The sequence below is a fragment of the Anabrus simplex genome, chromosome 1 (genome assembly GCF_040414725.1).
Source record: "Anabrus simplex isolate iqAnaSimp1 chromosome 1, ASM4041472v1, whole genome shotgun sequence".
Taxonomy (NCBI): domain Eukaryota; kingdom Metazoa; phylum Arthropoda; class Insecta; order Orthoptera; family Tettigoniidae; genus Anabrus; species Anabrus simplex.
This window is the reverse complement of record NC_090265.1, coordinates 243,514,277-243,538,317: the sequence shown is the minus strand read 5'-3', so window position 1 is coordinate 243,538,317 and position 24,041 is coordinate 243,514,277. Positions and strand designations below refer to the sequence as shown.

General features: G+C 41.1%; 1 protein-coding gene across 1 annotated transcript in view; it reads left to right on the top strand.

Moving 5' to 3' along the window:
• Positions 1 to 618: 618 nt before the first annotated feature.
• Positions 619 to 24,041, top strand: part of STUB1 (STIP1 homology and U-box containing protein 1) — a 223,738-nt gene continuing 200,315 nt past the window's right edge. The window contains exons 1-2 of the mRNA XM_067141521.2: positions 619 to 922; positions 1,098 to 1,296. Coding sequence (XP_066997622.1) covers positions 803 to 922; positions 1,098 to 1,296 — 319 coding nt within the window. The 5' untranslated portion in view covers positions 619 to 802. The remainder of the gene's footprint in view (positions 923 to 1,097; positions 1,297 to 24,041) is intronic.

Sequence of the window (24,041 nt, the reverse complement as noted above, 5' to 3'; positions counted from 1 at the left end):
TTCCATATTATTGTGAAGTACGTAATTAACTATATGATAAATAAATAAACTCCACGAGTGCCTACATCTGAATATGTATCAAAATAATCTAAGAAGGCTTAGATGAACATGATCACCGAGAATCATTTTTAATATCAACTATTGCTCTCAATTGCGCTTAGCATAAGAGTAATATAATTATGTTTATTTGCCATTTCGTGGCTCAGGTTTCGCTAGTCACTTTAAAGGGTTGATTTCTATTTATACATCTGCAACGAGTCAAGCCAAAGAGAATATGAGTCAAGCAAATCCAAAATAACTGAAATACTAAGGTGCAAATTTACGACGTTACGGAATTCTAGAAAATACCGGTACGAGGAATAAGAAAACAAGAACGAAGTCTCGGAAAAGGACAGACATTTGTTGGTAATAGCAAAGCCAAAGAAGACGTAACTTTCGATGGTACCTGAAATAGAACCCCACGTACTCGAGCATGAAAGACAAATATTGAATTACAATAAAATTAAGCATTTTAGTTCAATGCTGAATATTCGTAAGGCTCCATCAGCTGCACCAAAGAGGAGCTGCACCATTGGGTTAAACGCAATGCGCATGTGCTTGATGATCCTAATGGTCGTAGCAAACAGTAGCAATCGGTAGCAATCATAGCAAATATGGCGGCAGTGCTAATCGCGTGAGGATGGGATGTGTAGTGTTTTTGCGCTTTTAGTGCTGTGGTGCTGTACATTACTTTCTGAAACACAAGTAACCCAAACGTAATAGATCACATTTTTAGTGTTTTATTGTTGTATAATTTTTGAACATGAGTAAGTACATGTATTCGACTGCGAACCTCACGGACAAAGAGCTGAAGGACCAAGGAAATAGATTGTTCAACTTAAGAAAATATGAAGATGCTGTGAACTGTTACACAAAAGCTATAGTATGTGCGATTGTATTCTTTGCGTTACATATTTTACGTGAGATATTGGCAGGAGTTTGTTCTTGAGTAATGTCCCTGGATTGGGTATTTTGTCTGGTTTCTGATGTAGGTATAATAGATGGAACAGTAAGATATCTTCCAGATGTATTTATGGTGATATTGTGCACTGTTTCAGATAAAAAATCCAACTATGCCGACGTATTTCACAAATAGGGCTCTGTGTCATCTGAAAATGAAGCGATGGGAGCAGTCGTGTCAAGATTGTCGAAGAGCACTTGATATGGATGCTAACTTAGTCAAAGGCCATTTTTTCCTTGGCCAGGCTCTTTTAGAAATGGACAACTATGATGAAGCCATCAAACATTTGCAGAGAGGTAGGCTGTTTGGAATATAAAACAACCTATCTGTTTTAATCAGGAACAGCGTTATCAATTAATGAACGTAGGTTTTCGTGGCTCATTGTATTAACATAAAGAAATAAATGAACTGGATTAAGGCCACTATATATATAATATATTTATTTAATAATAAAGCAGAGCTTTCAGCCAAATTGCATTGGCCTTTATCAGAACGTGAAGTTCTGCCTCACTTTATGTTGACAGCGTTATCATTTTAATTAAGTCCCTTTCTTTCGAGCAAAGAGTTGATTGTTTCTCAGTATGCATTTTGACAGCTTTAGTTGATATACAAGTCTTTGAGAGGTTCTTGATCTTTCCTGTAGGTTTAGGCCACTTCCCGATCACCAGTTCACTAACCTAAACACTTTATATTCCCAATAAACATCCAAAGACTGTCATCACATTTAAGAGAAATGTTATCGAGGATAGAATTTGAAGAAAAGTAGCCTATTTAAAGCATTCAAAGTTTTGTATGATTAGAAATAGCCTTATATTCTAACAATACTCCTGACTTGCTTTCCCTAACATATTTTTTCTTCGGTGCTTTGTGCTATATGAGCTTTTGATGTCTCTGTGGACAGGTAACAGTAATTATTTATTGCAACAGAGTCACACATATATTGTTATATGTGGTGGTATTTCCAGTGACCCTTCGTGGGTGTAAAAGCATACAAAAATGACTTGAAACAATACCTGAAGGAACGTAGAGGAGAGATCCTTCCTTTATGTATGTCAGGGACCCACCAACCCGCCCTTATAGCTGGGCCGCTGTAAGGTTGCACATGACAGCTGCGCAAAATGTTGGTCACACTGCAATGGTACACAAAGCAATGTTGCCGTCATAACATCAGCTGTTTGCACAACACGTGAGGTTTTAGAAACGGGAGAAATGTTTTTAATGCCACTGCGATGGCGTACAATACAAATGAAATCTACCAACAACAATTGCACTTTTCAACACTGATTAAGTTTACAATAAAATAAATCATCACATTAATTTACTATGAAGTTCTTATCGTGATGTTAGAAAATACAGAAGAAATCGGCGGACAAGAATCTCACTTTAAATAACCAATAAATATTACAATAATATACACTGGTGCTAACAAATTTTTTTGAGTAAAATCTATTAAATTTACGAAAATTCAGAAACCTTATTCTTCTTCCCTTATTCACATTGGTAGAGGCTCTATGCCCTCCAGATCACTGCTATCACTACCGCCGGCTTCATTGTCGTCATCGTCGTCCAGGCAGTTCAACTCCTGACAGTCATTGATGATGCCGTCTATTGCTATTGCCGAGTTAATTAATGTTGCGACATGGCTAACTTTCTTCCTCCACGAAGCCTCATCCATTCGAGCAATATCCTCCCAGAACAGTCTTTCCACTTCAGTAATTGTGAAGGACTTGTTATTGGTGCGGACATAATGTTTCACTTCACTCCATACCAACTCAATAGGGTTGACGTGACAGTGGTTCGGTGGCAACCTAACAACCTCGTGTCCTTGGTCTTTCGCTACCTCATCGAGTACATACGTCGGTGAAACCGGTTTGTTTTGCTTCACCAGTGTATATAGGCCCCTAAGGCTAATTTAGTCATATCCATATGCAAGATTCCTGAAGAAGGCCTTGTGTATTTCAAAGTATACACCCTCACGTCTGGCATATGTTCTCGCCAGAGAATCCTTCTACATTGAGGATTTAAGATACGACCTATGCCTGCCATCAACAGAAGCATACCAGAGTCTACTCTGTGAACTGCAAGGAAAAAGAGAATAAATATTTCCTGAATTTTACGCTACAGATGCTATGGTCAACAGAGAATTGGATAAAAGCCAATTACGCATTGAGACACTTCATGACGCGTTTTGCTGTTCATGGTTTTCACCACGGTATCTGTACGAGAGACATCTACCACCAACCGGATGAACTATGCGTGTGCAAATTTTGTGATAACCCATGTGACAGATATCACGTAATAACATGTAAGCGCAGAGAAATATCTCTGACAAAATTCTGTAAAAATGCTTAAGAGTATGTCCTCTAATTATGCACATTGTGCAAAATTAATTTAAATTATTATATGCGCTGGGATATTTCTTGCCTGCAGCCGTTCCACGAACAGTTTTTTATGGGCGCTTGGAGTAGGGATCTTGTCCATTATTACGGAGTGGTAAGGTGTATTTTCCATAACGATAGAAGGGCCTTTGAGCTGCTACAGGAGCTTCTTAAACCAAGCTAAAAGGTTAAGATGGTCCATAGCTTCGTGATAATCACCTGTTGTTTTCGATCGGAAAATTAGAAGACCACATTCCACAAAACCACTGGATGAACCTGCGTGCAAAATTATTAATCTGGCACCCCTCCTGGTCGGTTGATTACTGGAGCTTTTAGTACTGTCATCAGTTCAAGATTTAGCAAGGCACTCCTCAGCATTCACCCATGTCTCGTCCAACCATATTACATCGCAGTGATCCTTACCAACAGGTTTATTCAGACAATTACTCCTAGCCATCACGATGTGTGACTTTTCCTCCAGAGAAAAGATTTTCCTGCCTAAGGGGGACTAGTAATTTTGTCATGACAGGGTATTCTTTCCTGCTGTAATAATCGTACACATTTCTCCATATTGCATCAGCATGGAAAGAAATTCCTTTTACAGGAAATGGCTTAATTCATTTCTTTCCCGGAGTGCTAGGAAACAAGTCCCCACTATAAGCTGCGTTTCCGCTCCTGCAAGGTTTCCCAGTCCCTTTTTCCGTCAGTTCCTGGAGGTGAATCCCTTTCTGAATAATAGTACGCTTTGAAAGCCCTAAGTTTGATTTGTACGTTTCACAACTTGATCTGCAGGACAGAGGGACGACCATGCAAGCCTACAAATTCCCTCTCCCTCTTGTAAAACTTGCAAGTTCTCCACACTACTTCACATGCCAGATTATTAAGGGGCACTCTTCGGTGCCAAGGATTATTACTTAGTGATTCATCGCTATGTTGTCATTTCCGTGACATCACACTGCACTAGATACAGAAAAACTTCACAATTATCTTACAAAGAGAACACCACTTTTCTCAACGCGCGAATCACACCTGACCACGTGCTAGTAACGGCAGACAAATGACAACACTTCAATACGGAAGTCAAGGTAGTTATAAATGGCACAACTATATTAGCCATATTGCCAACAACAACCAAATGAAAATAGTTCATCTTTATTTTGCAGCTTGATTAAAACATGAGTTTTTTTTAAAATGCTCATGTTTTGTAAGTAAATAAAAGGTTGTACCCACTATACGGTATTAAATACGAACTAATATGTATAAAATGCATAACTGTATCTGACATAAATGGTAGTGGATTGGTCGTTCTATTTAACAGGTGATGTTCTTCAATTATTTTTTGTAGTGGTGCCAACATTAACTACAACTGTCAGGTGGAACCTTGTGCACCTTGTTGAACCTATAGATGTCCTATAGAATAATAAAAACTGAAACTGTAAATGTGAGATTTGAGACCATTTTCTGCATTGCTATTGGCCGGCTTGGGTCAGCTGTCTTGAGGACAAGTTTTCTATTGTCTGATAGAGCTTGCATCATGTGTGCCGAAAAGGCTGCAAGCTTTGTTGAAACTAAGAAAACTGTGCAGTTTCAAATTGTTATAGCATGCACCCGTAACCTTACTTTGGCACTGTGCCCCCCTTTTGCTACATTTTAGCAAGACTCCAGGGGATGCTAGAGGCCTGTTAGCTCCTTTGCCACCCTAGTCTCAGGGTTGGCACCCCCAAACACACTAGCCACTAGCCAGACCTAACAATCCAGCCCATTGTCAATCACTCGGTCACCATTGATGTGCATTTAGGGTAGTCACCCAGGTGACAGATTCCCTATCAATTGTTTACCCTGGGCCGATGACTTAGATGTTAGGCCCTTTTAAACAACAAGTTGTTTTCCTAGTCTTTTCTTAAATAATTTGGAAAATTATTAAAACATCTTCCTTGGTAAATTGTTCCAATCCCGAACTTGTCTTCCTACAAACAAATATTTGCCCCAATTTGTTCTCTTGAGTTTCAGATATGAGACAATGTTCAAACATCACATTTATTTGCAGATTCTACATACATTAGTCTATTTTTCAACATAGCCACGAAGTTTCTTTAAACACTTATACAACTAAGTTTTGAATACCCTCTTCATAGAATCTTGTCACCTGTTCCGATAACCAAGAGTTCACGGCTGTAGGGAAAGACGTTTGAGAGAGCTGTTAATGTGAAGCGTCAATCTTTGCTTCAACTGAAGCCACCAAATCGTCTGTGATCAGAGATGGGCGACCAGAGCGGGCCTCATCATGGACGTTGTCTCGGCCATCTTTGAAGTCTCGTACCCACTTACGCACTTTGCCTTCACTCATAGCATTAGCACCGTACACTTCAAAAATCTGTCGGTGAATGTCAGCAGCAGACAGGTTCCTTGCCGACAAAAACCGCATCACTGATCGAACCACTCACGGTGCAGGCGAGTCGATAATCTTGAACCTTTGAGCAAGCACAGAATAGAACCGTACAGGTTAGCAACAGAGCTGCAGCTGAGCACCGTTGTTCCCGAGGCATGCCAGCACACGGCGCATGCACTCGTTGCGACACGCTCACGAACTACTAGTCTACAACAAAACGGCCCTTACTTAGAAAGCACGTCTCGTATCCTCATATTGTGATCTTTCCTACTTTTAAAAACATCAATCAAACTTATTCATCTACTAATGTCGTTCTACGCCATCTCTCCACCGACAGCTCGGAACGTAAGTACTTCTTAGTCAAGCAGCTTGTCTCCTCACTCCCAAGTTTTCCCAGTCCAAACTTTGCAGCATTTTGGTAATGCTACTCTTTTATTGAAAATCACCCAACACAAATATAGAGTTGCTTGTCTTTGAACATTTTCCAGTTTTCGAATCAAGTAGTCCTGTAGAGTTGCTTGTCTTTGGATATTTTCCAGTTTTCGAATCAAGTAGTCCTGGGGCCTATTCCACAGAAGTATGGTCTTGTACATTACAAGTAAATTCTGTAGTAACTAGTACAAATACCAGAGTTTCTGTTCCATAAAATAATTTTCTACAGTGGTACTTTACTGTACTCCATACTTACAAATTACCAGTGAATTTTTGTGGGTGTGTTCCATGAAAGTACTAGTACTAGCGCCGTAGTTAACACGCTCCAGCATATAATGCATAAACTTAACTTTGCGAGTAAATATATATGAATCTTATCTTAAAGTGCTTTTAGAAGGGAGATGTGTTCGTTACGAATGCCAGTGAACCACCTGCCCACCCCAAAAAGAAACATTTAATGAGTCATTGTCCATTAGTCGACCAGCTACCAGCATTGCAATTGGTCGACATGACGTTGTTGCTAGAATTCATAACTCATAGCTTCTGTTACCAACCTGTACAGAATAAAAATACAAGTAGGCCTAGAGGTTCTGTTAGTGGCTGTAACCTACCGTATCTTTGCAAATTCAGGCCAATCTCTGTCATCAGAGCAGTGGCTACACTCCCTTTGAGAGGCTTTTTTTTCTATGACCGTGGCACATATTGCCTGCATGGCAAGGAGAAATGTAATTTAGTAGCTGTAGCCTATCATTGCAAATCCAGACCAATCTCTGTCTCCTAACCTGGGTTCTTAAGCCCCCAGACCCCCTTTCATAACAGTTTCATACTAGTTGGTAACAGTTTGTTGCATGTAAATACGCTCCTATTGGCAATCTCGTGAACTAAGCAGAAAAGAGAAATAAAAGAGCATCACCCTCTGTTGAATCTTCATGTGCAGTGTGCGGAGTGTATTAAAACCTGTAAATTCCCTCAAAACCACGTGAAGAGATCTGTAAACTCTATTTACAATCCTGTTTTCATTACTACCCCACAGAGATATTTCCTAATGTTAATGTATAGGTACTTAGTGATTCTCATGAGAAACGTGTACCTCATCAAAGCAGTAATTAAAACTGGAGGACTTTTCTTCTTTGTGAAACTCACACCCTGACTTTTCATCCCATTTAGAATCTTAACAATTGCATGTCGTCTATCTCACAACATTGTCCAGGTCTTTTAACAGTTGCTCAGAATCTTGTATTATTTATTCCACTATATAATATAATCATCTGCAAAAGGCCTTATCTCGGATTCCAGTTCTTTTTTACTCATATGATTTACATATATAAGAAAACAAAGGTCCAGTAATACTGCCTTGAGGAATTCTCCTCGTAATGATTACAGGATCAAATAACACTAGCATGCATGATAATATATTTTTCCTCCGGGAAACTTAAAAGGTTTAATAGGTGATCTTTCTTAGGTGTGACAGGTTCAAATCTGCTTTCCATATATCTGTATCACGTAAGGATTTTTCACAGTAGCCTCATAATTTCTTTTAATATCTGATTTTGATCACATATCACTAAATTTTGACACCCCTTAAAGACTTGTCTCTCTCTCTCTCTCTCTCCCCCTCCCAAAATCTATAAATGAACATTAATAAAACTCATGCTGATTCCAAATCTGCTTTCTGCTTTTTCATATCACTTACAGATTTTTCACTATAGCCGCCGCATCATTTTCTTTAATATCAATTTTGATAACAATCTGCAAATAAATGATTTAATATGAGACCATAAATGACTTGCCAGCAAAATAAAACTTTCATAGGTCTGAGATTTTAATAACTGTATGTAAATAATTTTAATACACTGGATTCAGTGCCGGAGTCCAGTTTTTTACAGTATACAAAACTAATGTCATAAAAGTTTTTACCTAATAAAATACACTGTAAAATAGAAAAAAAACCTTGTACAACATAAAACAGGCTGCCTACATGCGTTCACAAAGCAGCACTTGAAGAGAACTCTTTTTCTTAGCGTTGTGTTGACTGATGTTTATAGTCGTGTTGCTTAATTTCCCTCTTCAAGCACCAGCTGTAGTCAGCCAACATCGCTACATTCTACCGTCCCTGGTATCTTCTTTCCATTTCCTTTATTTGTTGGTAGAATCATTCTTCCTGCTCATCACTTTGTGCTCCCAAATTGTCAGAGAAACAGCCCAGAGGATTGTTCAAGAAATGGAATTTTAATCTCATGTTGCAGCCAAGTGCTTGAAATTGTTTCAACATATTTTTACCATTTGTCGTATAGTTCATGTCTTTCACGTTTCCCAAACATGTATTGATTACTTCTCTGAAAAAAAAAACCAAAAAACAACCACATACCTGAAATGCGGCATCATTCATAGTTCCCAAAAATGCAGTGACCTTCACAAGGAACCTAATCTGCGGTCCATCGAATACTAGCATAAAGTACATTTTTCTCTCCAGGAGTTAAATTTTCCTCTTAGACCACTCTTTCGTTCAATGTTTATCTTTGCAAGTTATGAATCTCATTCCGTATTGACGGTTATCACTTTACAAAAGAAAATATTTATAAAATCCTCCTATCAATACAATTCAAGTCATCTGTTAGATGAAGCAAAGTCTATACATGTTTCAGCCTAATCTCAAGGCCATCTTCAGTAGTAAAACAATGATTACATAATATACAAACAAATTAAAAAACGTAATGATGTGAAGTGACGGTGATCATGATTAGTGAGTTAAAAACACATTGAGGTGCAAAGTCCTCTCGTCTAATAGATCTTGCTGACTGTTAAATAAAACACTATGCTGAGGAGTGTAGTGAGACCGTCAATACTACGAATAAAACGTGTAACATCTGTAATGAGAAAAAAGGAATATATGAGTGGATGAAGAACAGGTTAAAAATGATGTACCACTCATATATTCCTTTTTTCTCATTACAGATGTTACACGTTTTATTCGTAGTATTGACGGTCTCACTACACTCCTCAGCATAGTGTTTTATTTAACAGTCAGCAAGATCTATTAGACGAGAGGACTTTGCACCTCAATGTGTTTTTAACTCACTAATCATGATCACTGTCACTTCACATCATTACGTTTTTTAATTTGTTTGTATATTATGTAATCATTGTTTTACTACTGAAGATGGCCTTGAGATTAGGCTGAAACATGTATAGACTTTGCTTCATCTAACAGATGACTTGAATTGTATTGATAGGAGGATTTTATAAATATTTTCTTTTGTAAAGCAATGTTTATCTCTACTTCTACTATCCCAACGAGACAAAAAGCTAAGGAAATTTTGTGTAACCTGCTTGCTGGCCTAGCAAGATAGCGGTTACCTTAGATCTCCACACAATAGCCACTGATGTTCCTGGTTAATTTTTTTAGAATCAACTGAAAATTTTCGTTAAGTTTCTTTGGCAAAAACAGAATACCCAACAGGAATCGAAGGAAATTCACTTCTTTGTAGTAATGCTGCTTCCAGGCTTCCCTTTGATGCATTGATAAATAAACACTTATCATTACTATCATAATTTTCACCACCAAACTGAAAAATTAAATCTGTCACAGCAATAAACTACCTGTCCAGTTTGAAAAACTTACAGAATTATTCTTCTTCGTTCCTGTACCAACTGAAGACCACTCCTGGTGCCAGCATTTTCTTTTCTTTCACTCTCGATCCCGTAATCTCACTCTTTTCCTTGGTAATACCGAAGTCCCATCCAACATCATTCAGCTCTGCTCGAGTAAAAAGCTGTGTTTTGTTTTTTGAGTGAGTGGGGAGAATATTCATCCACTTAAAAACGTTCTGTAGACTTAGATGAGCTTGATTGCTCCACATCCTCTTGTTACTTTGGTGTCACTGGAACGGGAATATGTGGACTGTTGTACCCCGATACATTGCACAGGCAGAAGCAGCAATCATCATAATGATATTTGGTTTATGCCAAATCATGGGAATTCCAAATGGTGTGGATTTCTGTTTTCCACTAAACCACTGCATTAGTCCTTCAATACAAGTTTTTCATATAGTATGCGGCACCCACTTCCTGTTTTGATCTCCAAGCTTAACTTTGAAATATACAAGGTGCACGTTCTTAATGAAGGGTGTAGTATGTTTCTGCCTCCGTAATAAGTATGAACCATATAACAAACTGTTCGGGTTGTTCACACACTGCCTTCTTGGTGGTGCAGAGACTGAAGCCACGTATATTAATATATCGCTATACACAACACTAAGGAACACTTAAAAACCAGCTAATATTACACTTTGACAACGAGAAAACAAAGCCAACTGAAGACAATGGTGGTACTGTGCCAAGATACATTTATGTAAGGGCTGTGATTATCTTTTCTTAGATATTTTTTATGTTTTGGTACTCTTCTCTTCAGCACCATCATTGCTGACAGTTGGTCTTGCTAACGTAGCCACACAGACACATACGAGATGCTGTCGGTTGGTACAATACTTTTATTTACATATATTTACAAATTAATACACACATAACCTTTAATCACGTATCACAAAACAAAAACACTTCGCTTGTAGGATATCAACAAAGCTGCCATCTTTAAACAGTTGACAACTGACACCGAATACCACAGAGGTTACACTTTGAAACACAGTTGAAAACAGATGACTGCCAATCAATTCAACATGGAGACTTCCTGGCTCGGCATGTCAGCCACGTGCTACTAAACAATAACTCTCTTCCAATAACTTCCAAATCACAACTAACGTTTACTGTCAAGATCGTCCCCTTATATACGTGTCTGGTCAGACTTGTGGAAAGACACGTTACAAAAAACTACCTTCTTGACCATTCTAGAGTGCCCGATACATAAAGATAGTGTCTATACCATTCTGGAAGTTACTGCGTGTTTCACAATTATGGATTAAAATTACATATACAGGTAAGAATAAATTTTAATATTACCTGTAAGGTATTTACATTAACGGAACTGATATCAATGTCTGTGTACAACACATGTTCATGACATAACCTCACACACAATATAATCATTCGACTACGTAAATAATAATAATACGAATACTTAATGACATAACCTCACACACAATACGATCATTCAACTATGCAATAACAATACTAATACTAGAGGGATGTACACTTCATAGCTATACATACAAGTAGTAATAATAATAATAAATAATAAATAATAATAATAATAATAATAACCATACTCGTAAAATAATAATGATAATACTTACTCGACCTCGATATTTGTGATAGTTATCCATCGGTGAGAGAATATTGTTTTCAAGTTATACCTGATATCGCACTTGCATCAATATCCCCCCCCCCCCATAACTTGAAACAATTTCCACACTTTGTCACACTCGTCGACTTTGCCTTGGACGTAGATTGTATCTTCTTTCTTCCTCGATGTAACTGGATGTGCTCTCCTCGTCCTCTTGACCAGCATGTGCCGTGTCGGGGGTCGGGGTTGCCTCGTTGCCAGCCTCTTCCACAATGATAGTTGATGTGTTCTCCCTATGATGACCAGGTGGTGCTGTATCATAAGTAGCCTCTCCTCCAGGCTTACTCTGTGTGCGCAGCAGTTGGCTGACTTGCCGCAACTCCGATGCGTCGACCTTGACAGGAGTGTTGGTCTTCAGTAAGTAGACTCCTTGGCCCAGCCTTTTATCCACCTTGATGGGACAAACCCACTTAGGTGCGAGACCTGCGTGAAACCCTCCAATCTTATTACTGATTGAGTGGATACCTCGCAGTACTTGTTGGCCTGGTAGGAAGATTTGCATCTCTTCGACAACTTGAGCCTTGGCCTGGGTAATGGATCTCTTCTCGGGCGAGCTGCATCTTGACCTGAAGTGGATGGTGGACAAATCTCCCAATCCCCAGTGCCGTACAGCTGCTGACCAAGAAATGACTCTGCTGGGGAAAAGCCGGTGATACGGTTGATGCATCGTTGCAAGGCAAAGAGTGACTGCGGTATCTGACGGTCCCACAGTCGATGTTCTTTTTTTATCAGGTGGACTCGTAGCATCCTTTTCAGCTCCTGGGCCGTTGGATTTGCCCTTGAGTTGTAGATAGGAGTGGTCCAGTGCTCCACACCCCATTCCGTCATCATTTGCTGCCACTTCCTCAATGTGAACTGACTCCCGTTGTCTGAGAGAATGCACTGTGGATAACCGTAGTGACTGAACACATCTTGTAGCAGGCTGGTGATGCGTCTTGTCGTGGCTTCAGGTATCGGAAAGGCCTCAATCCATCCTGTGAAGAGGTCAGTGATTACTAGAGGTCCTGGTTTTCCCCGTGGTGTTCTAGGGTAAGGACCTATCAAGTCCGGGGCTATGACGTCCCATGGGCGTTGTGGCTGTCTTCCTCATTGGCTGGAATCTACCTTTGTATTGCTTGCCTTGGTGCAGGCACAGATGTAGCACCCCTTCACGTAGTCCAGGATGTCTTTCCGCATGTTGAGCCAGAAGAATCTTCGTTGGATGGACTGATATGTCTCTTCGCTTCCTGGGGTTCCGACTTCCGTGCTGTCGTGGAACTTCTCGAGAATGTCCGTCGTTTGCTGTTTGGGGATCACCACAACTGCAGTTGTGTCGGACAGGTGTGACCTGTACATCAAGAGTCCTCCGTTAACCCGGAAGTTCTTGTAGCACATCTTGAATTCCCTCGGGACAATTCAACTATCGGTGTTCTGTTTCCTAATCCACTGCGTCATGGTCCTACAGGGTTTATCTTGTTCCTGCCACTGTTTGATCACTCCTAGATCAAGTTCCTTCTTGATAGTCATAGGGACAGGTTCCTTAGGTTCACTCTCAAATTTTTATGGGAACTCCCTCTTGACAATGGCACTCCTAGATTCAGGCTCCATTGCCGGGTGCCTAGATAAGCTGTCTGCTCCTATATTCGTTGGTCCTGGAACGTGACATGCATCAAAATAAAATTTTGTGATTAACAGGGCCCATCGCATCAATTTATATTTTGAGCCAGAGACCGAGGTCAACCATTTGAAAGTGGCGTTATCAGTGTAGAGCTGGAACTTCCATCCCTCCAAGTAGCCTCTGAATTTGCCCATGGCCCACACAACAGCTAAGGCTTCCTTCTCGGCAGTGCAGTAGCGTTGTTCGGTGGGAGATAGCTTCTTGCTGGCATGCTCGATTATGTCCCTTCCGCTGTCACTCCTCTCCTGGAATAACACTGCTCCTAAGCCAGAATTGCTGGCGCCTGTCTGCAGGCACATCTTCCGTTGAGGGTCGGGATGGGCTAGATCGTGAGCATTGCATATCCCAGCCTTGGAATGCTGCTTCTTCCCTGCTGGTCCATCAGAACGGGCAGTTGTTATGGAGTAGATCGGTGAGTGGTATCGCCTTCTCTTCAAAGTGTGGCACAAAGCTGCTATACCATCCACACAAGCCAAGGAACTGACGTACTTGTCGCTTGGTCCGCAGGCGTTCAGCTTCTTCGATAGCTTGATTCTTCTCCGGTTGCCTTTCTAAGCCTTCAGAGGTTAGGACATGGCAAAGATATTATGTGCGGGACTGGGCGAAGTGGCACTTCCAGTTGGAAGTCGGTCCATGAATCTTGAGTCATTTCAGCACTTGCCTCAGATGTACAAGGTGTTCCTGAAAGTTCTTGCTGTGAATTAGAATGTCGTCGAGATACACTTGGCAAAGATCTCCAACATATCCTGACAATACCTTATCCATCAGTCGCATGAAGGTGGCAGGAGCATTCTGCAATCCAAAGGGCATTACTGCAAACTGGTACAATCCTCTAGGTGTCATGAAAGCTGTTAGTGGTCTAGAACTTTCCTCGACCTCCACTTGCCAGTATCCGGAGTTGAGATCCAGCATGCTGAAAATCCTAGACCCACTTACTTGTTTCAGCGAGTATTTCAGGTCAGGCACAGGGTTAGGCATCACTAACGGTCTTCTCGTTCAGCCTGCGGAAGTCCACACATAGTTGATACTCCCCCTTCTTCTTCTTCTTCTTCTTCTTCTTCTTCTTCTTCTTCTTCTTCTTCTTCTTCTTCTTCTTCTTCTTCTTCTTCTTCGGTAGGACGATAGGTGAAGCGCAACAGGATGTAGAGGGTTCAATGAGACCTTGCCCTTCCATCTTGTGAATCTTCTGGATGTCGAAGTTGCGTTTATCCGGGCTGATTGGATATGAACGTTGTTTGATAGGTGAGGAAGAGCTATATTCAATGGTGTGAGTTATTGTGCTAGTCCATCCTATTTTATTGGTGATAACTTCCGGAAAGACCTCCAAGGTGTGTCCCAGCTCCTCTTCTTCACTCGGTCGAAGATGTGTTAACTGGATATCTGTCGGGTTTATGTCAGTTTCTGTATCCTGGTGAGTCCGGAGATTTCCATCGTGCCAGGCGACCCTCAGACGTCTGTCTTTTCCCAAAAAGACTTCATGAGCTGCATAGTCTAGGATCACCTTGTATTCCACCAGAAAGTCACGACCTAATATGATGTCTGGTATCAGGTTCTGCATCACTGTAACATCAATTAATATAGGCATGTTCATGCATTTAGCGATTAGGTTAGTCTGTCTTTGGACGGAATAGGTTACCCCGTCCGCTGCACCCATTACCCTTCCGAGGTGGTGAGACTTCATAGACGGTAGTAGTCTGGCGACAGACCCATTGGCGAATGAATGGCTTGCTTGGCTGTTGAGTATGGCTGAAAAATTCTTGTTGCCAATCCTTAAGATGATAGCTGGGTGGGGTTGGCCTATTCTACCCACTGTCTGACCAGTCCCTCTCCTACTTGACCAGGGTTGCTTATCTGTCAGTTCTTGAGGCGCATTCCCGTTCCCGGTCCCATCCTCCCTCAATCCAGAATGGGCCGGACCTAGTTTTCCGGTGTCAGTGCTGGGCACTTGTTCTTCAGGTGTCCTGCTCTTCCACAGTGGTAGCACTTCGTAAGTGCACTGGGCTCTTCCATAGCTTTGCTCTTATGTTCCTCCTCCAGCTGGGTGATGATTCTGCATAGATCATCACAGGATCCGGGTTGTGATACTTTCTATTGGGGCTGAATCTTTTTGTGGAGTAGCTCTGTGATATCTGGTAAGATTTCGTTTTTGCTCCCTTCCAGATGCAGATGCTTGAAGAGTTGGTATTTCTGTAGGATGAAGGCACGAGCTCTCATGCCAGAGGGTTGTGCCTCAGTCAACAGCTTCCTTTCCACGGAGCTCTTCACCCCTGTTGCATAAGACCAATTTCATGTTTTTTATCCGTATTGAACTTTCTACTAGTATTTACAATATTCTTGTATTTATTATCCACACAATTCAATACATAAAATGCTTATTGTCCTAAAGGAACATTACAATACAAACGTTAATTGGGACATGTTTCGCTCGCTGTATCGAGCATCTTCAGCCATATTTTTTAAGATTGTCTCAAGGTTAAGTCATTCATTAAGTCCTATTTACAATAAATTGGCACATTAAAAAGGTTTTACACAATAAAATGTCATCACACTTAATAAAGCAAACAAGAAAAATTGACAATTAAAATGTCATCACACTTAACAAGTAAACAAGAAAAATTGACAATTAAAATGCCTCAGTAATGGACTCGACATTAATTACATAATATTGATAAAATGTTGTCACTACTTAAAAAGTAAACAAGAGAACTTGACAATTAAAATGTATCATTAATGGACTAGACATTAATAACATAATATTGATGTCCAAGTTGACAATTAAAATGCCTCAGTAATGGACTAGACATTAATTACATAATATTGATAAAATGTTGTCACTACTTAAAAAGTAAACAAGAGAACTTGACAATTAAAATGTATCATTAATGGACTAGACATTAATAACATAATATTGATGTCCAAGTCATAGTAAATATGCCAATTAAATTGTAAGAGTTGGCTAATTCCTGTTTGGTTCTTGATTTTTTTCCAAACACTGTTACTGTATTTATCAAAGTTTCAATGTTCATATGAAAATAGTATAAGTTAAAAGGTTAAACTTGCGGTATTTTTCCGTTGTGTTTTCGTTAATTGAGAACTACGCCATTATTAATGGCTGAAGATGCTCGATAAAGCGAGCGAAACATGCCCAATTAACGTTTATATTGTAATGTCCCTTTAGGACAATAAACATTTTATGTATTGAATTGTGTGGATAATAAATACAAAAATTGTAAATACTCTTCACCCCTTTGGAATTAAACCTAGCGAGGAATTCCTGAAGTCCATCCAGTTTAGATTTAATACCTTCAAGTTGTTCCACCAAGTAGCGTTGTGATGAGTTGCACGAAGATGCCCTCTGGTAAATTAGTCCCCCCTAATAGGTTGACTGATTCCTCGACGAAGCTAATCTGGTTCTCCTCCAGTCGCCCGTGGAATTCCGGAAGGCTCTCTATAATCACCTTCAGGTTGCACCACCCCCTTCCCTACTGATGACGTGAGACGTAAAATGATACGCACGTAGGGGAAAAATGAGGCATGGACCACGACTAGGAAAGGCCAGGAGAACACAGCCTTGAGCTGAAAACGTCCCTCATTATTGATGAATGAGGATATCATTCTAATACTACAGCAATAAAATCCGAATAAAACTTAAATGGGGGTTTATTGATAAAGTAAAGTTGAAACAGATAAGCAAAATAGTGATGTCAATAACTTAAAAAGGGAAAAGGATTGTAACATAAGCATACCTCGTTCAATGGATGTCAAACCATTATAGCGTGAGCGCGGCTCCAAGATACAGATAACTATTATCACAAGCTTGCCACCTCAAATATAACCTCGTTACATCATGTGCATGTATTAATACAGCTCACACGGCCCAGTCAGGTCGTTCTTTTTACGAGATTGACTTCTTTGAAGCATATATATTCTTTTTGCTCATTATCCACACAACAACAATAGCCATATCTCTACGAAAAAACCTCTCCTCATCATGGAGAAGAAAAGGCAGGTAAAACAAATATGAAAGACAATATCACGCCAGAGAGAGAGAGAGGAATGTCTCTGCACCAAAGAAGTGTATTAAAATCAAAGGAGGAAACCCAGGCACGCGCATCGCCCACAAGAAAGAAAGTAAACAAACATGGCTGCCTCACGGGCAAGCAAGCTTCCGAGACAGAGACCAAGACAAAATAAGTAATACTGTACCGAGAACAAAAATAAGGTACAGAAACTAAATTAAAAACGAAAATAGAACTGACCGGTGCATCATCTTTCCACTCCCCTCACTCACGCACACACTCCCGAACTCCCACACATATGCTAGTACGGCAGGCAATACGAGCGGTCGCTCCAAAAAGTCCAACACCAATCCATATAGGGTGACTCACCTGGTCACGAACTGCACGTCTCTCGTACACCAGACAGCAGTTTGCACGATGCAAACAATATAACAACAAGATAGGAAGAATCCCGTACTCAAAACCACCATGTCACGTGCCCCGTACGACGAGAATGGGGCTTTCAGTCGACACGGGGAGCACAGATATATTTGATGGCGAAATACCATACTATGCAGTGCACATAAATGGAATCAATTAGAGACTCGGTTATCATCATGCCATAGTCACAAACATACTAACAGACACACGTCTCATTTGTGCCATTTGGGGCGAAAGACGCATATCGATCAGCCATAATCAACAGGCCGAATAGTACTAGTAAGAACCGCAAAACCAAAGTTAAACAAGATTTAACGTACCTGCGATATGAATAATCAAAATAATAAGATGCATGTTACTATGAGCAAGGTAAACACCCATTTATAAGATAGGACTGCAGCTCTGCTCTGTGTGAGCTCCATTGTTAATTCATCTCCCATAAACAAAGCAAAGATACCCATAAAGGAGATAATACTTCTCGTCTCGCAAAAGGAACGATCTTACGTGTTTATATTACACAGTGCTGCCCTCTCTAGTACATTGTCAGAAACACATAAGCTATTCGAATTGAGGCCATAGGAAGCCATTTACACATTGAAAAAACGTCACATTTATGAACATGCCATTAGGCATGGCTCAGCATCCCACTGCCCTCTTTTAAAATGTGTCCCTTCTTCTTGATCAGACAAGGGGGACCCATTTTAAAACGAGGCCTAATATCTTAATTTTAAAAGTGCGCGCACTACTACATACTTACAATCTAACTATCGCTACGAACATACACAAAAATACACACAATTTCAAAGGCTATTTACAACAATTCACAATAAAATGAAGTCCACCTTGACCCGAGGTCTGTATTTTCTTAAGAAGAAAGGGCGTCACGCTGAATCAATCAGTCTATATTCTTTTTTAAACAATTAATTCTGTATATTCAGGTGTAGGAGTCAGGCATCCAAGGGAAACCAATATGATTTGAATAACGCCTTCACGTACTTAAGGAAATCAAAATTTATTCCGTCTCATCTTCACTCAGTAATACCGATATTCCTTCTTTCTCTTGTATTTATTCATTATTCCCTGAAAGAGAAAAGGGCTTTAGAATAAGGGCAATTATGACAAACAGAACAATCAAGTTGCTACTAAAATGTTATGCACTATACATAGGGTGTTACGTGCACCGTTGATGTAAGGCTTTACTAATGATATATGTGCTTTGGATAATCTCTTATTAACAAGATCTTCTAATTCTACCATTACCGGTCCCAGGAATCTCACTATTCTCTTGGGATCCTACCATTTATAACACAGCTTGGCCGTGATCTGGTTTGCCGCCGAGCTTATGGGAAACATTTTCACTACGACCAGGTCTCCCACATCCAGTGCGACGTTTCTCCTTCCTTGGTTGAATCTTTTAGCCACCCGGTCATGGGCTCTGACCAAGTGCACAACAGCTTCCTTCCATTTAGACTCGGTATCCATGCTCCTCGACAGCTCGGACAGATACCCAATGTCCCATTTCAATTGGAGCGGGTCAGCCAGGGTTCGTCCTATAAACAGATCAGCTGGAGTATGGCGGTGAGACTCGTGCAGAGCATTGTTGAAGGCTATAACAAAAAATGAGAAATTTCCGTCCCAGCTGCTCTGATCAGCACTGTGGAACGCAGTTAGACAAGATTTAAGATTGCGGTGAAACCGTTCAACGTGAGAAGGCTTAGGGTAGTGGGGTCTCAGAAAAACATGCTTTACTCCCCACCCAAAACACAGGTGACGGAATTTACGGCAACTGAAGGTAGATGCATTATCAGTGACCAAGACTTTCGGGGGGCCATCTACTCCAGAAATATGTCGGGTTAAAAGGAGGACGGCGCTGTTCGAGTTAATTTTACGGGCTGGGAACAACCATACAAATTTAAAAAATGCATTGACAATGGACTGTATTCCAACGTTGCCATTTTTAGACTTCATCAGGGGACCGAAATAATCAACGAACAACCTTTCCCCAGGGTACGACGTCGGCGGAGTGGAGTCCTGTTTGAGAGGATTGAGCCGGTTTACACCGTTGGCAGACGTCGCAACTTTTCACGTAGTCTAATATGTCCTTTTTAAGATTAGTTCAAAAGAAATCACGAGAGATTCGATTCAAGGTTTTGAACTGACCTAAATGTGCGCCCAGGTAAGAGTCATGATAGTAGTGCAACATCATGGACCTTAGTTTGAGAGGAAAGTAAATTTTGTCATTACCGTTCTTACGGCTACAATGGACCAGTAACCCTCTTTTGACACTAAGCGACTTGTTTCGAAGAGACCATTCTGCGACCCTTTTCATCAATTCCTGACACTCACTGTCATCTTTCTGGTGCTCAGAAATGTCCATGAAGGACCAAGGTTAATTTTGCAGGATATTGATACCTTCAATGCTTTCAAGCTGATCACAGTTTTCCTCGGGGTCGACCTCAGACACATTTACCCCGTCGAACATATGTGACAGACATTCAGCCACAACATTCTCCTTTCCACAAACGTGGACAACCATAAATTTGTAGGCTGACAAGCTGAGTATCCACCTAGCTGTTCTACCAAGTCGCTTGACATTGGCGCTCATCCATGATAGAGCTTGATTGTCCGTATGGACGAAGAAATGACGGTGCTCCAAGTATGATCTGAATTTCTCAACACCTAAAACTATGGCCAGGCATTCCTTCTCGTAAATAGAATAACGTAACTCAGCTCCATGCAACAGCTTGCTATAATAAGTGATAGGGACCGGTTTCCTTTCCAAATCAGATTGGTTAAGTACGGCAGGAATGGCAAGTTCACTGGAGTCACACTGCAGGACTAAGTCACGGGAAAAATCAGGACTGTGTAGGACAGGGGCTTGACAGAGGGCATTTTTTAGCTGATCAAACGCACGGCTTTGATCTTCGCCCCAAACGAACCGGCAGTTTTTCCTTTTTAAAAAGTTTAAGGGGGCAGTTTTTTTTTTAAATTTGCTTTACGTCGCACCGACACGGATAAGTCTTATAGCGACGATGAGGAGGAAGGGCCTAGGAGTGGGAAGGAAGCGGTCGTGGGCTTAATTAAGGTACAGCCCCAGCATTTGCCTTGTGCGAAAATGGGAAACCACAGATAACCATCTGCAGGGCTGCCGACAGTGGGGTTCGAACTCACGATCTCCCGAATACTGGATACTGGCCGCACTTAAGCGACTGAAGCTATCAAGCTCGGTATGGGGCCGAAATTTCCGAAAAGTCTTTGATGAAACGGCTGTAAAACCCAACCATACCAAGAAACCTCCTCATGTCACGGATATTGTTAGGCCGAGGAAACTCTTTGATGCATTTGACCCTGTCGGGGTTTACAGCGATTCCGGAATCAGAAATGATTTGACCAAGGAAATTCAAGCGCTTGGAACAGAGACACCTTCTTAGGATTTATAGTGAAACCGTGCTTGCGCAGTCGACTAAGAACTTCGCAAAGATGAGCCAGGTGCTCGTCAAAGCTCGATGAAAAAATAAGAAGCTCATCCACAAAATTGAACACAGGAAAATTTCAGAGTCCATCACGCGGCTGAGGGCTTGTCCACCAATAGAAATGCCCATCGGTACTTTATTAAATTCAAACAATCCAAAAGGAGTGGCGAAAGCAGTGCAAGGGTGGCATTTGGACTCCAAGGGAATTTGGTAATAGGCTGAATTGAAGTTGAAAACGGTGAAGAATTTAGCGCCATGAAAATGTTGAAAAACGCTTTCAGTGGTGGGCAAGGGGAAGCTGTCGAAGACTATGTTTTTATTCACCTTTCTATAATCCACTATAAACCTGAATCTACCGTCCTTTTTAGGGACTAGGAAGGCGGGGCTGCTGAAAGGAGACTTGGAGGGACTGATCACTTTCTTTTCTAACAGGTCGTTAACACATTCTCTCATCGCAGTCAGTTTAGGGGGTGAGAAACCAAATGGAGGGGATCTAATGGGGATATCGTCTTTGAGTTCAATGGTATAGGAGAAATTTTTGGCGCATCCCAAGTCAGCAGTTAAAACATCAGAGAATTCTTCCAACAAACTGTTCAACATGAGGTTTTGATTATTAGTTAATTCACACGAGGCGTTGGGGAGTTGGGATTTCGAGAGGGCGTATACAGTAGCACGTTGGAAAGGGGCTTGGAAAGGATAACTTACGTCTGATTTGAATCGAAAGGTAAAGGTACGATTAATGAAATCAATAGATAGACCAGTTGCCAACATAAAATCAGTTCCTAAAATAACCGGCACAGATAGATCGGGAACAACATTGAACAACCAATCCCACGAAAGACCATGAATTTTAAAATGGCACTTGACTCGACCCACCGGACATACCTGCCGGCCATCAACAGACATGAACTTTCCCAAGTTCTCACAGCCTTGGAGATACTCTAAACTCATAGAAGACGTAAGGGATTGGTTCACAAGGGAAGCGCACGAACCGGTATCTAATAAGGCATACAATATGCGCAATCCAACATAAACCTTGGCCCAGAGTGTAGACGAGGGAAGGCCCCAGATCTTTTTATTAACACCAACACTAGGCGCTAACGACGGGCCATCACGCCGGCACGCCTCTTGTTTCCCTGCCGAGAGTTGCATCGAGGACACATGTGCTGAGTGACACCAGCAAGACCACATTCGAGCACCTTAGAGGGGACTTCTTAGCAACGTGCCCTTTTCCCACAATTCCAGCATTTTCTTGTAGTAGTGGCGTTCGTATTAGGCGAGTTACAAGGTTGAATGGCATTAACGCAGTGTTGAGGCGGACATACAATGCTGGACCTGCGCTCAGGACTGCTAACGGGGCAAGTTGGAGGAGGAAGTGCACCAAAAGACACTGACTTAGCGAGTGTGCGATAGGCAACGTCGGGAAAGGAACAATCAGATGGAGTAGGAGGTGGATGATACAATTTATTTTGACTGGATGTGGACTCGAACTCGCGGCCTAAATTAATGACATCTTCAACGCTTTTGACTTGTTGTATGTATGTATGTTTAGTCCTCAGCCGGAAGGCTAGTTGGATCCTCAACAGCTCCGCCATCAGCTGATATAAATGGCCTAGGCATCACTGAAGATGCGTACTAGGGAAATGAGGAGTGAGGTAGTTTCCCGTTGCTTTCCTCACTTTTGACTTGAGATCTTTTTATGTATAATTTATAATCAGGGGCTAGATTCCTATAAAACTGGTCAAAGACTGGATTCTGGCACCTTCACAGAAATACGGTTAAACAAGGTTAAAGTACCAGTAGCATAATCGTCAATTCCTTCTCCTATCCCGTGCGTCCTCTTGAAAATTTCTTGCTTTAAACAGTAGTCCATGTCAGACTACCCAAAGCATTGATTGATGCGAGCGGCAAAATTGTCCCATGACTGAACGCTAGCTTTTATCAGCCTGAACCATTTCAACGCTGGCCCCTCCAGCATTCCCGGGATAACATGGACGATTAAGTCAAGGGGTAATGAGGTACATTCGGCGATATCTTCGACCCGCTCGAGAAATTCGATAACGCTGGAGTTATTCCCTTCCCCAGAAAAAATCAATTTCCATTTCCTCACTGGATCAAAAACAGGGTAAATACCGGCAGTACGATCACTACCGGGTCTCGAATTTGGGGAAACAGGGTCAACACGGTTCTCGTCGAGGGCACAATTCCTACAAGCAATAGCGTTCCTGTCCTCAAGGTATCTATCACTATCGCTACCAGAGACAAGCGTCGCATTGAGCTCATCAATACCTTGTCTCTTTTGATTTTCAAGGCCGGAGTTTCCCCCGGCAAGAACTTCACTATCATTATTCATTTTGGAAATTTTCTGACTTTCCATATTATAAGCACCGTTACAGCGGTAGCAAACACAACACACATATACAAATGGTCACAAGAATTCATAAATTAGTGACAACACTCAGGATTAGAATCAGAAAATAAAGGCTTCATAAGCCTTAACCTAGGGACAATCAGGACTTACCTGACATACATTTCCAGCTCTACCTCGTCCGATTCTATTTCAGAAGAGATATCCTAGTCGAGCACGCTACTGCTACCATTTGCACCACCCCCTTCCCTGCCGATGACGTGAGACATAAAATGATACGCAAGTAGGGAAAAAATGAGGTGTGGACCACGACTAATAAAAGGCCACGCGAACACAGCCTTGAGCTGAAAACGTCCCTCATTATTGATGAATAAGGATATCATTCTAATACTACAGCAATAAAATCCGAATAAAACTTAAATGGGGGTTTATTGATAAAGTAAAATTGAAACAGATAAGCAAAATAGTGATGTCAGTAACTTAAAAAGGGAAAAGGATTGTAACATAAGCATACCTCGTTCAATGGATGTCAAAACATTATAGCGTGAGCGCAGCTCCAAGATACAGATAACTATTATCACAAGTTCGCCACCTCAAATATAACTT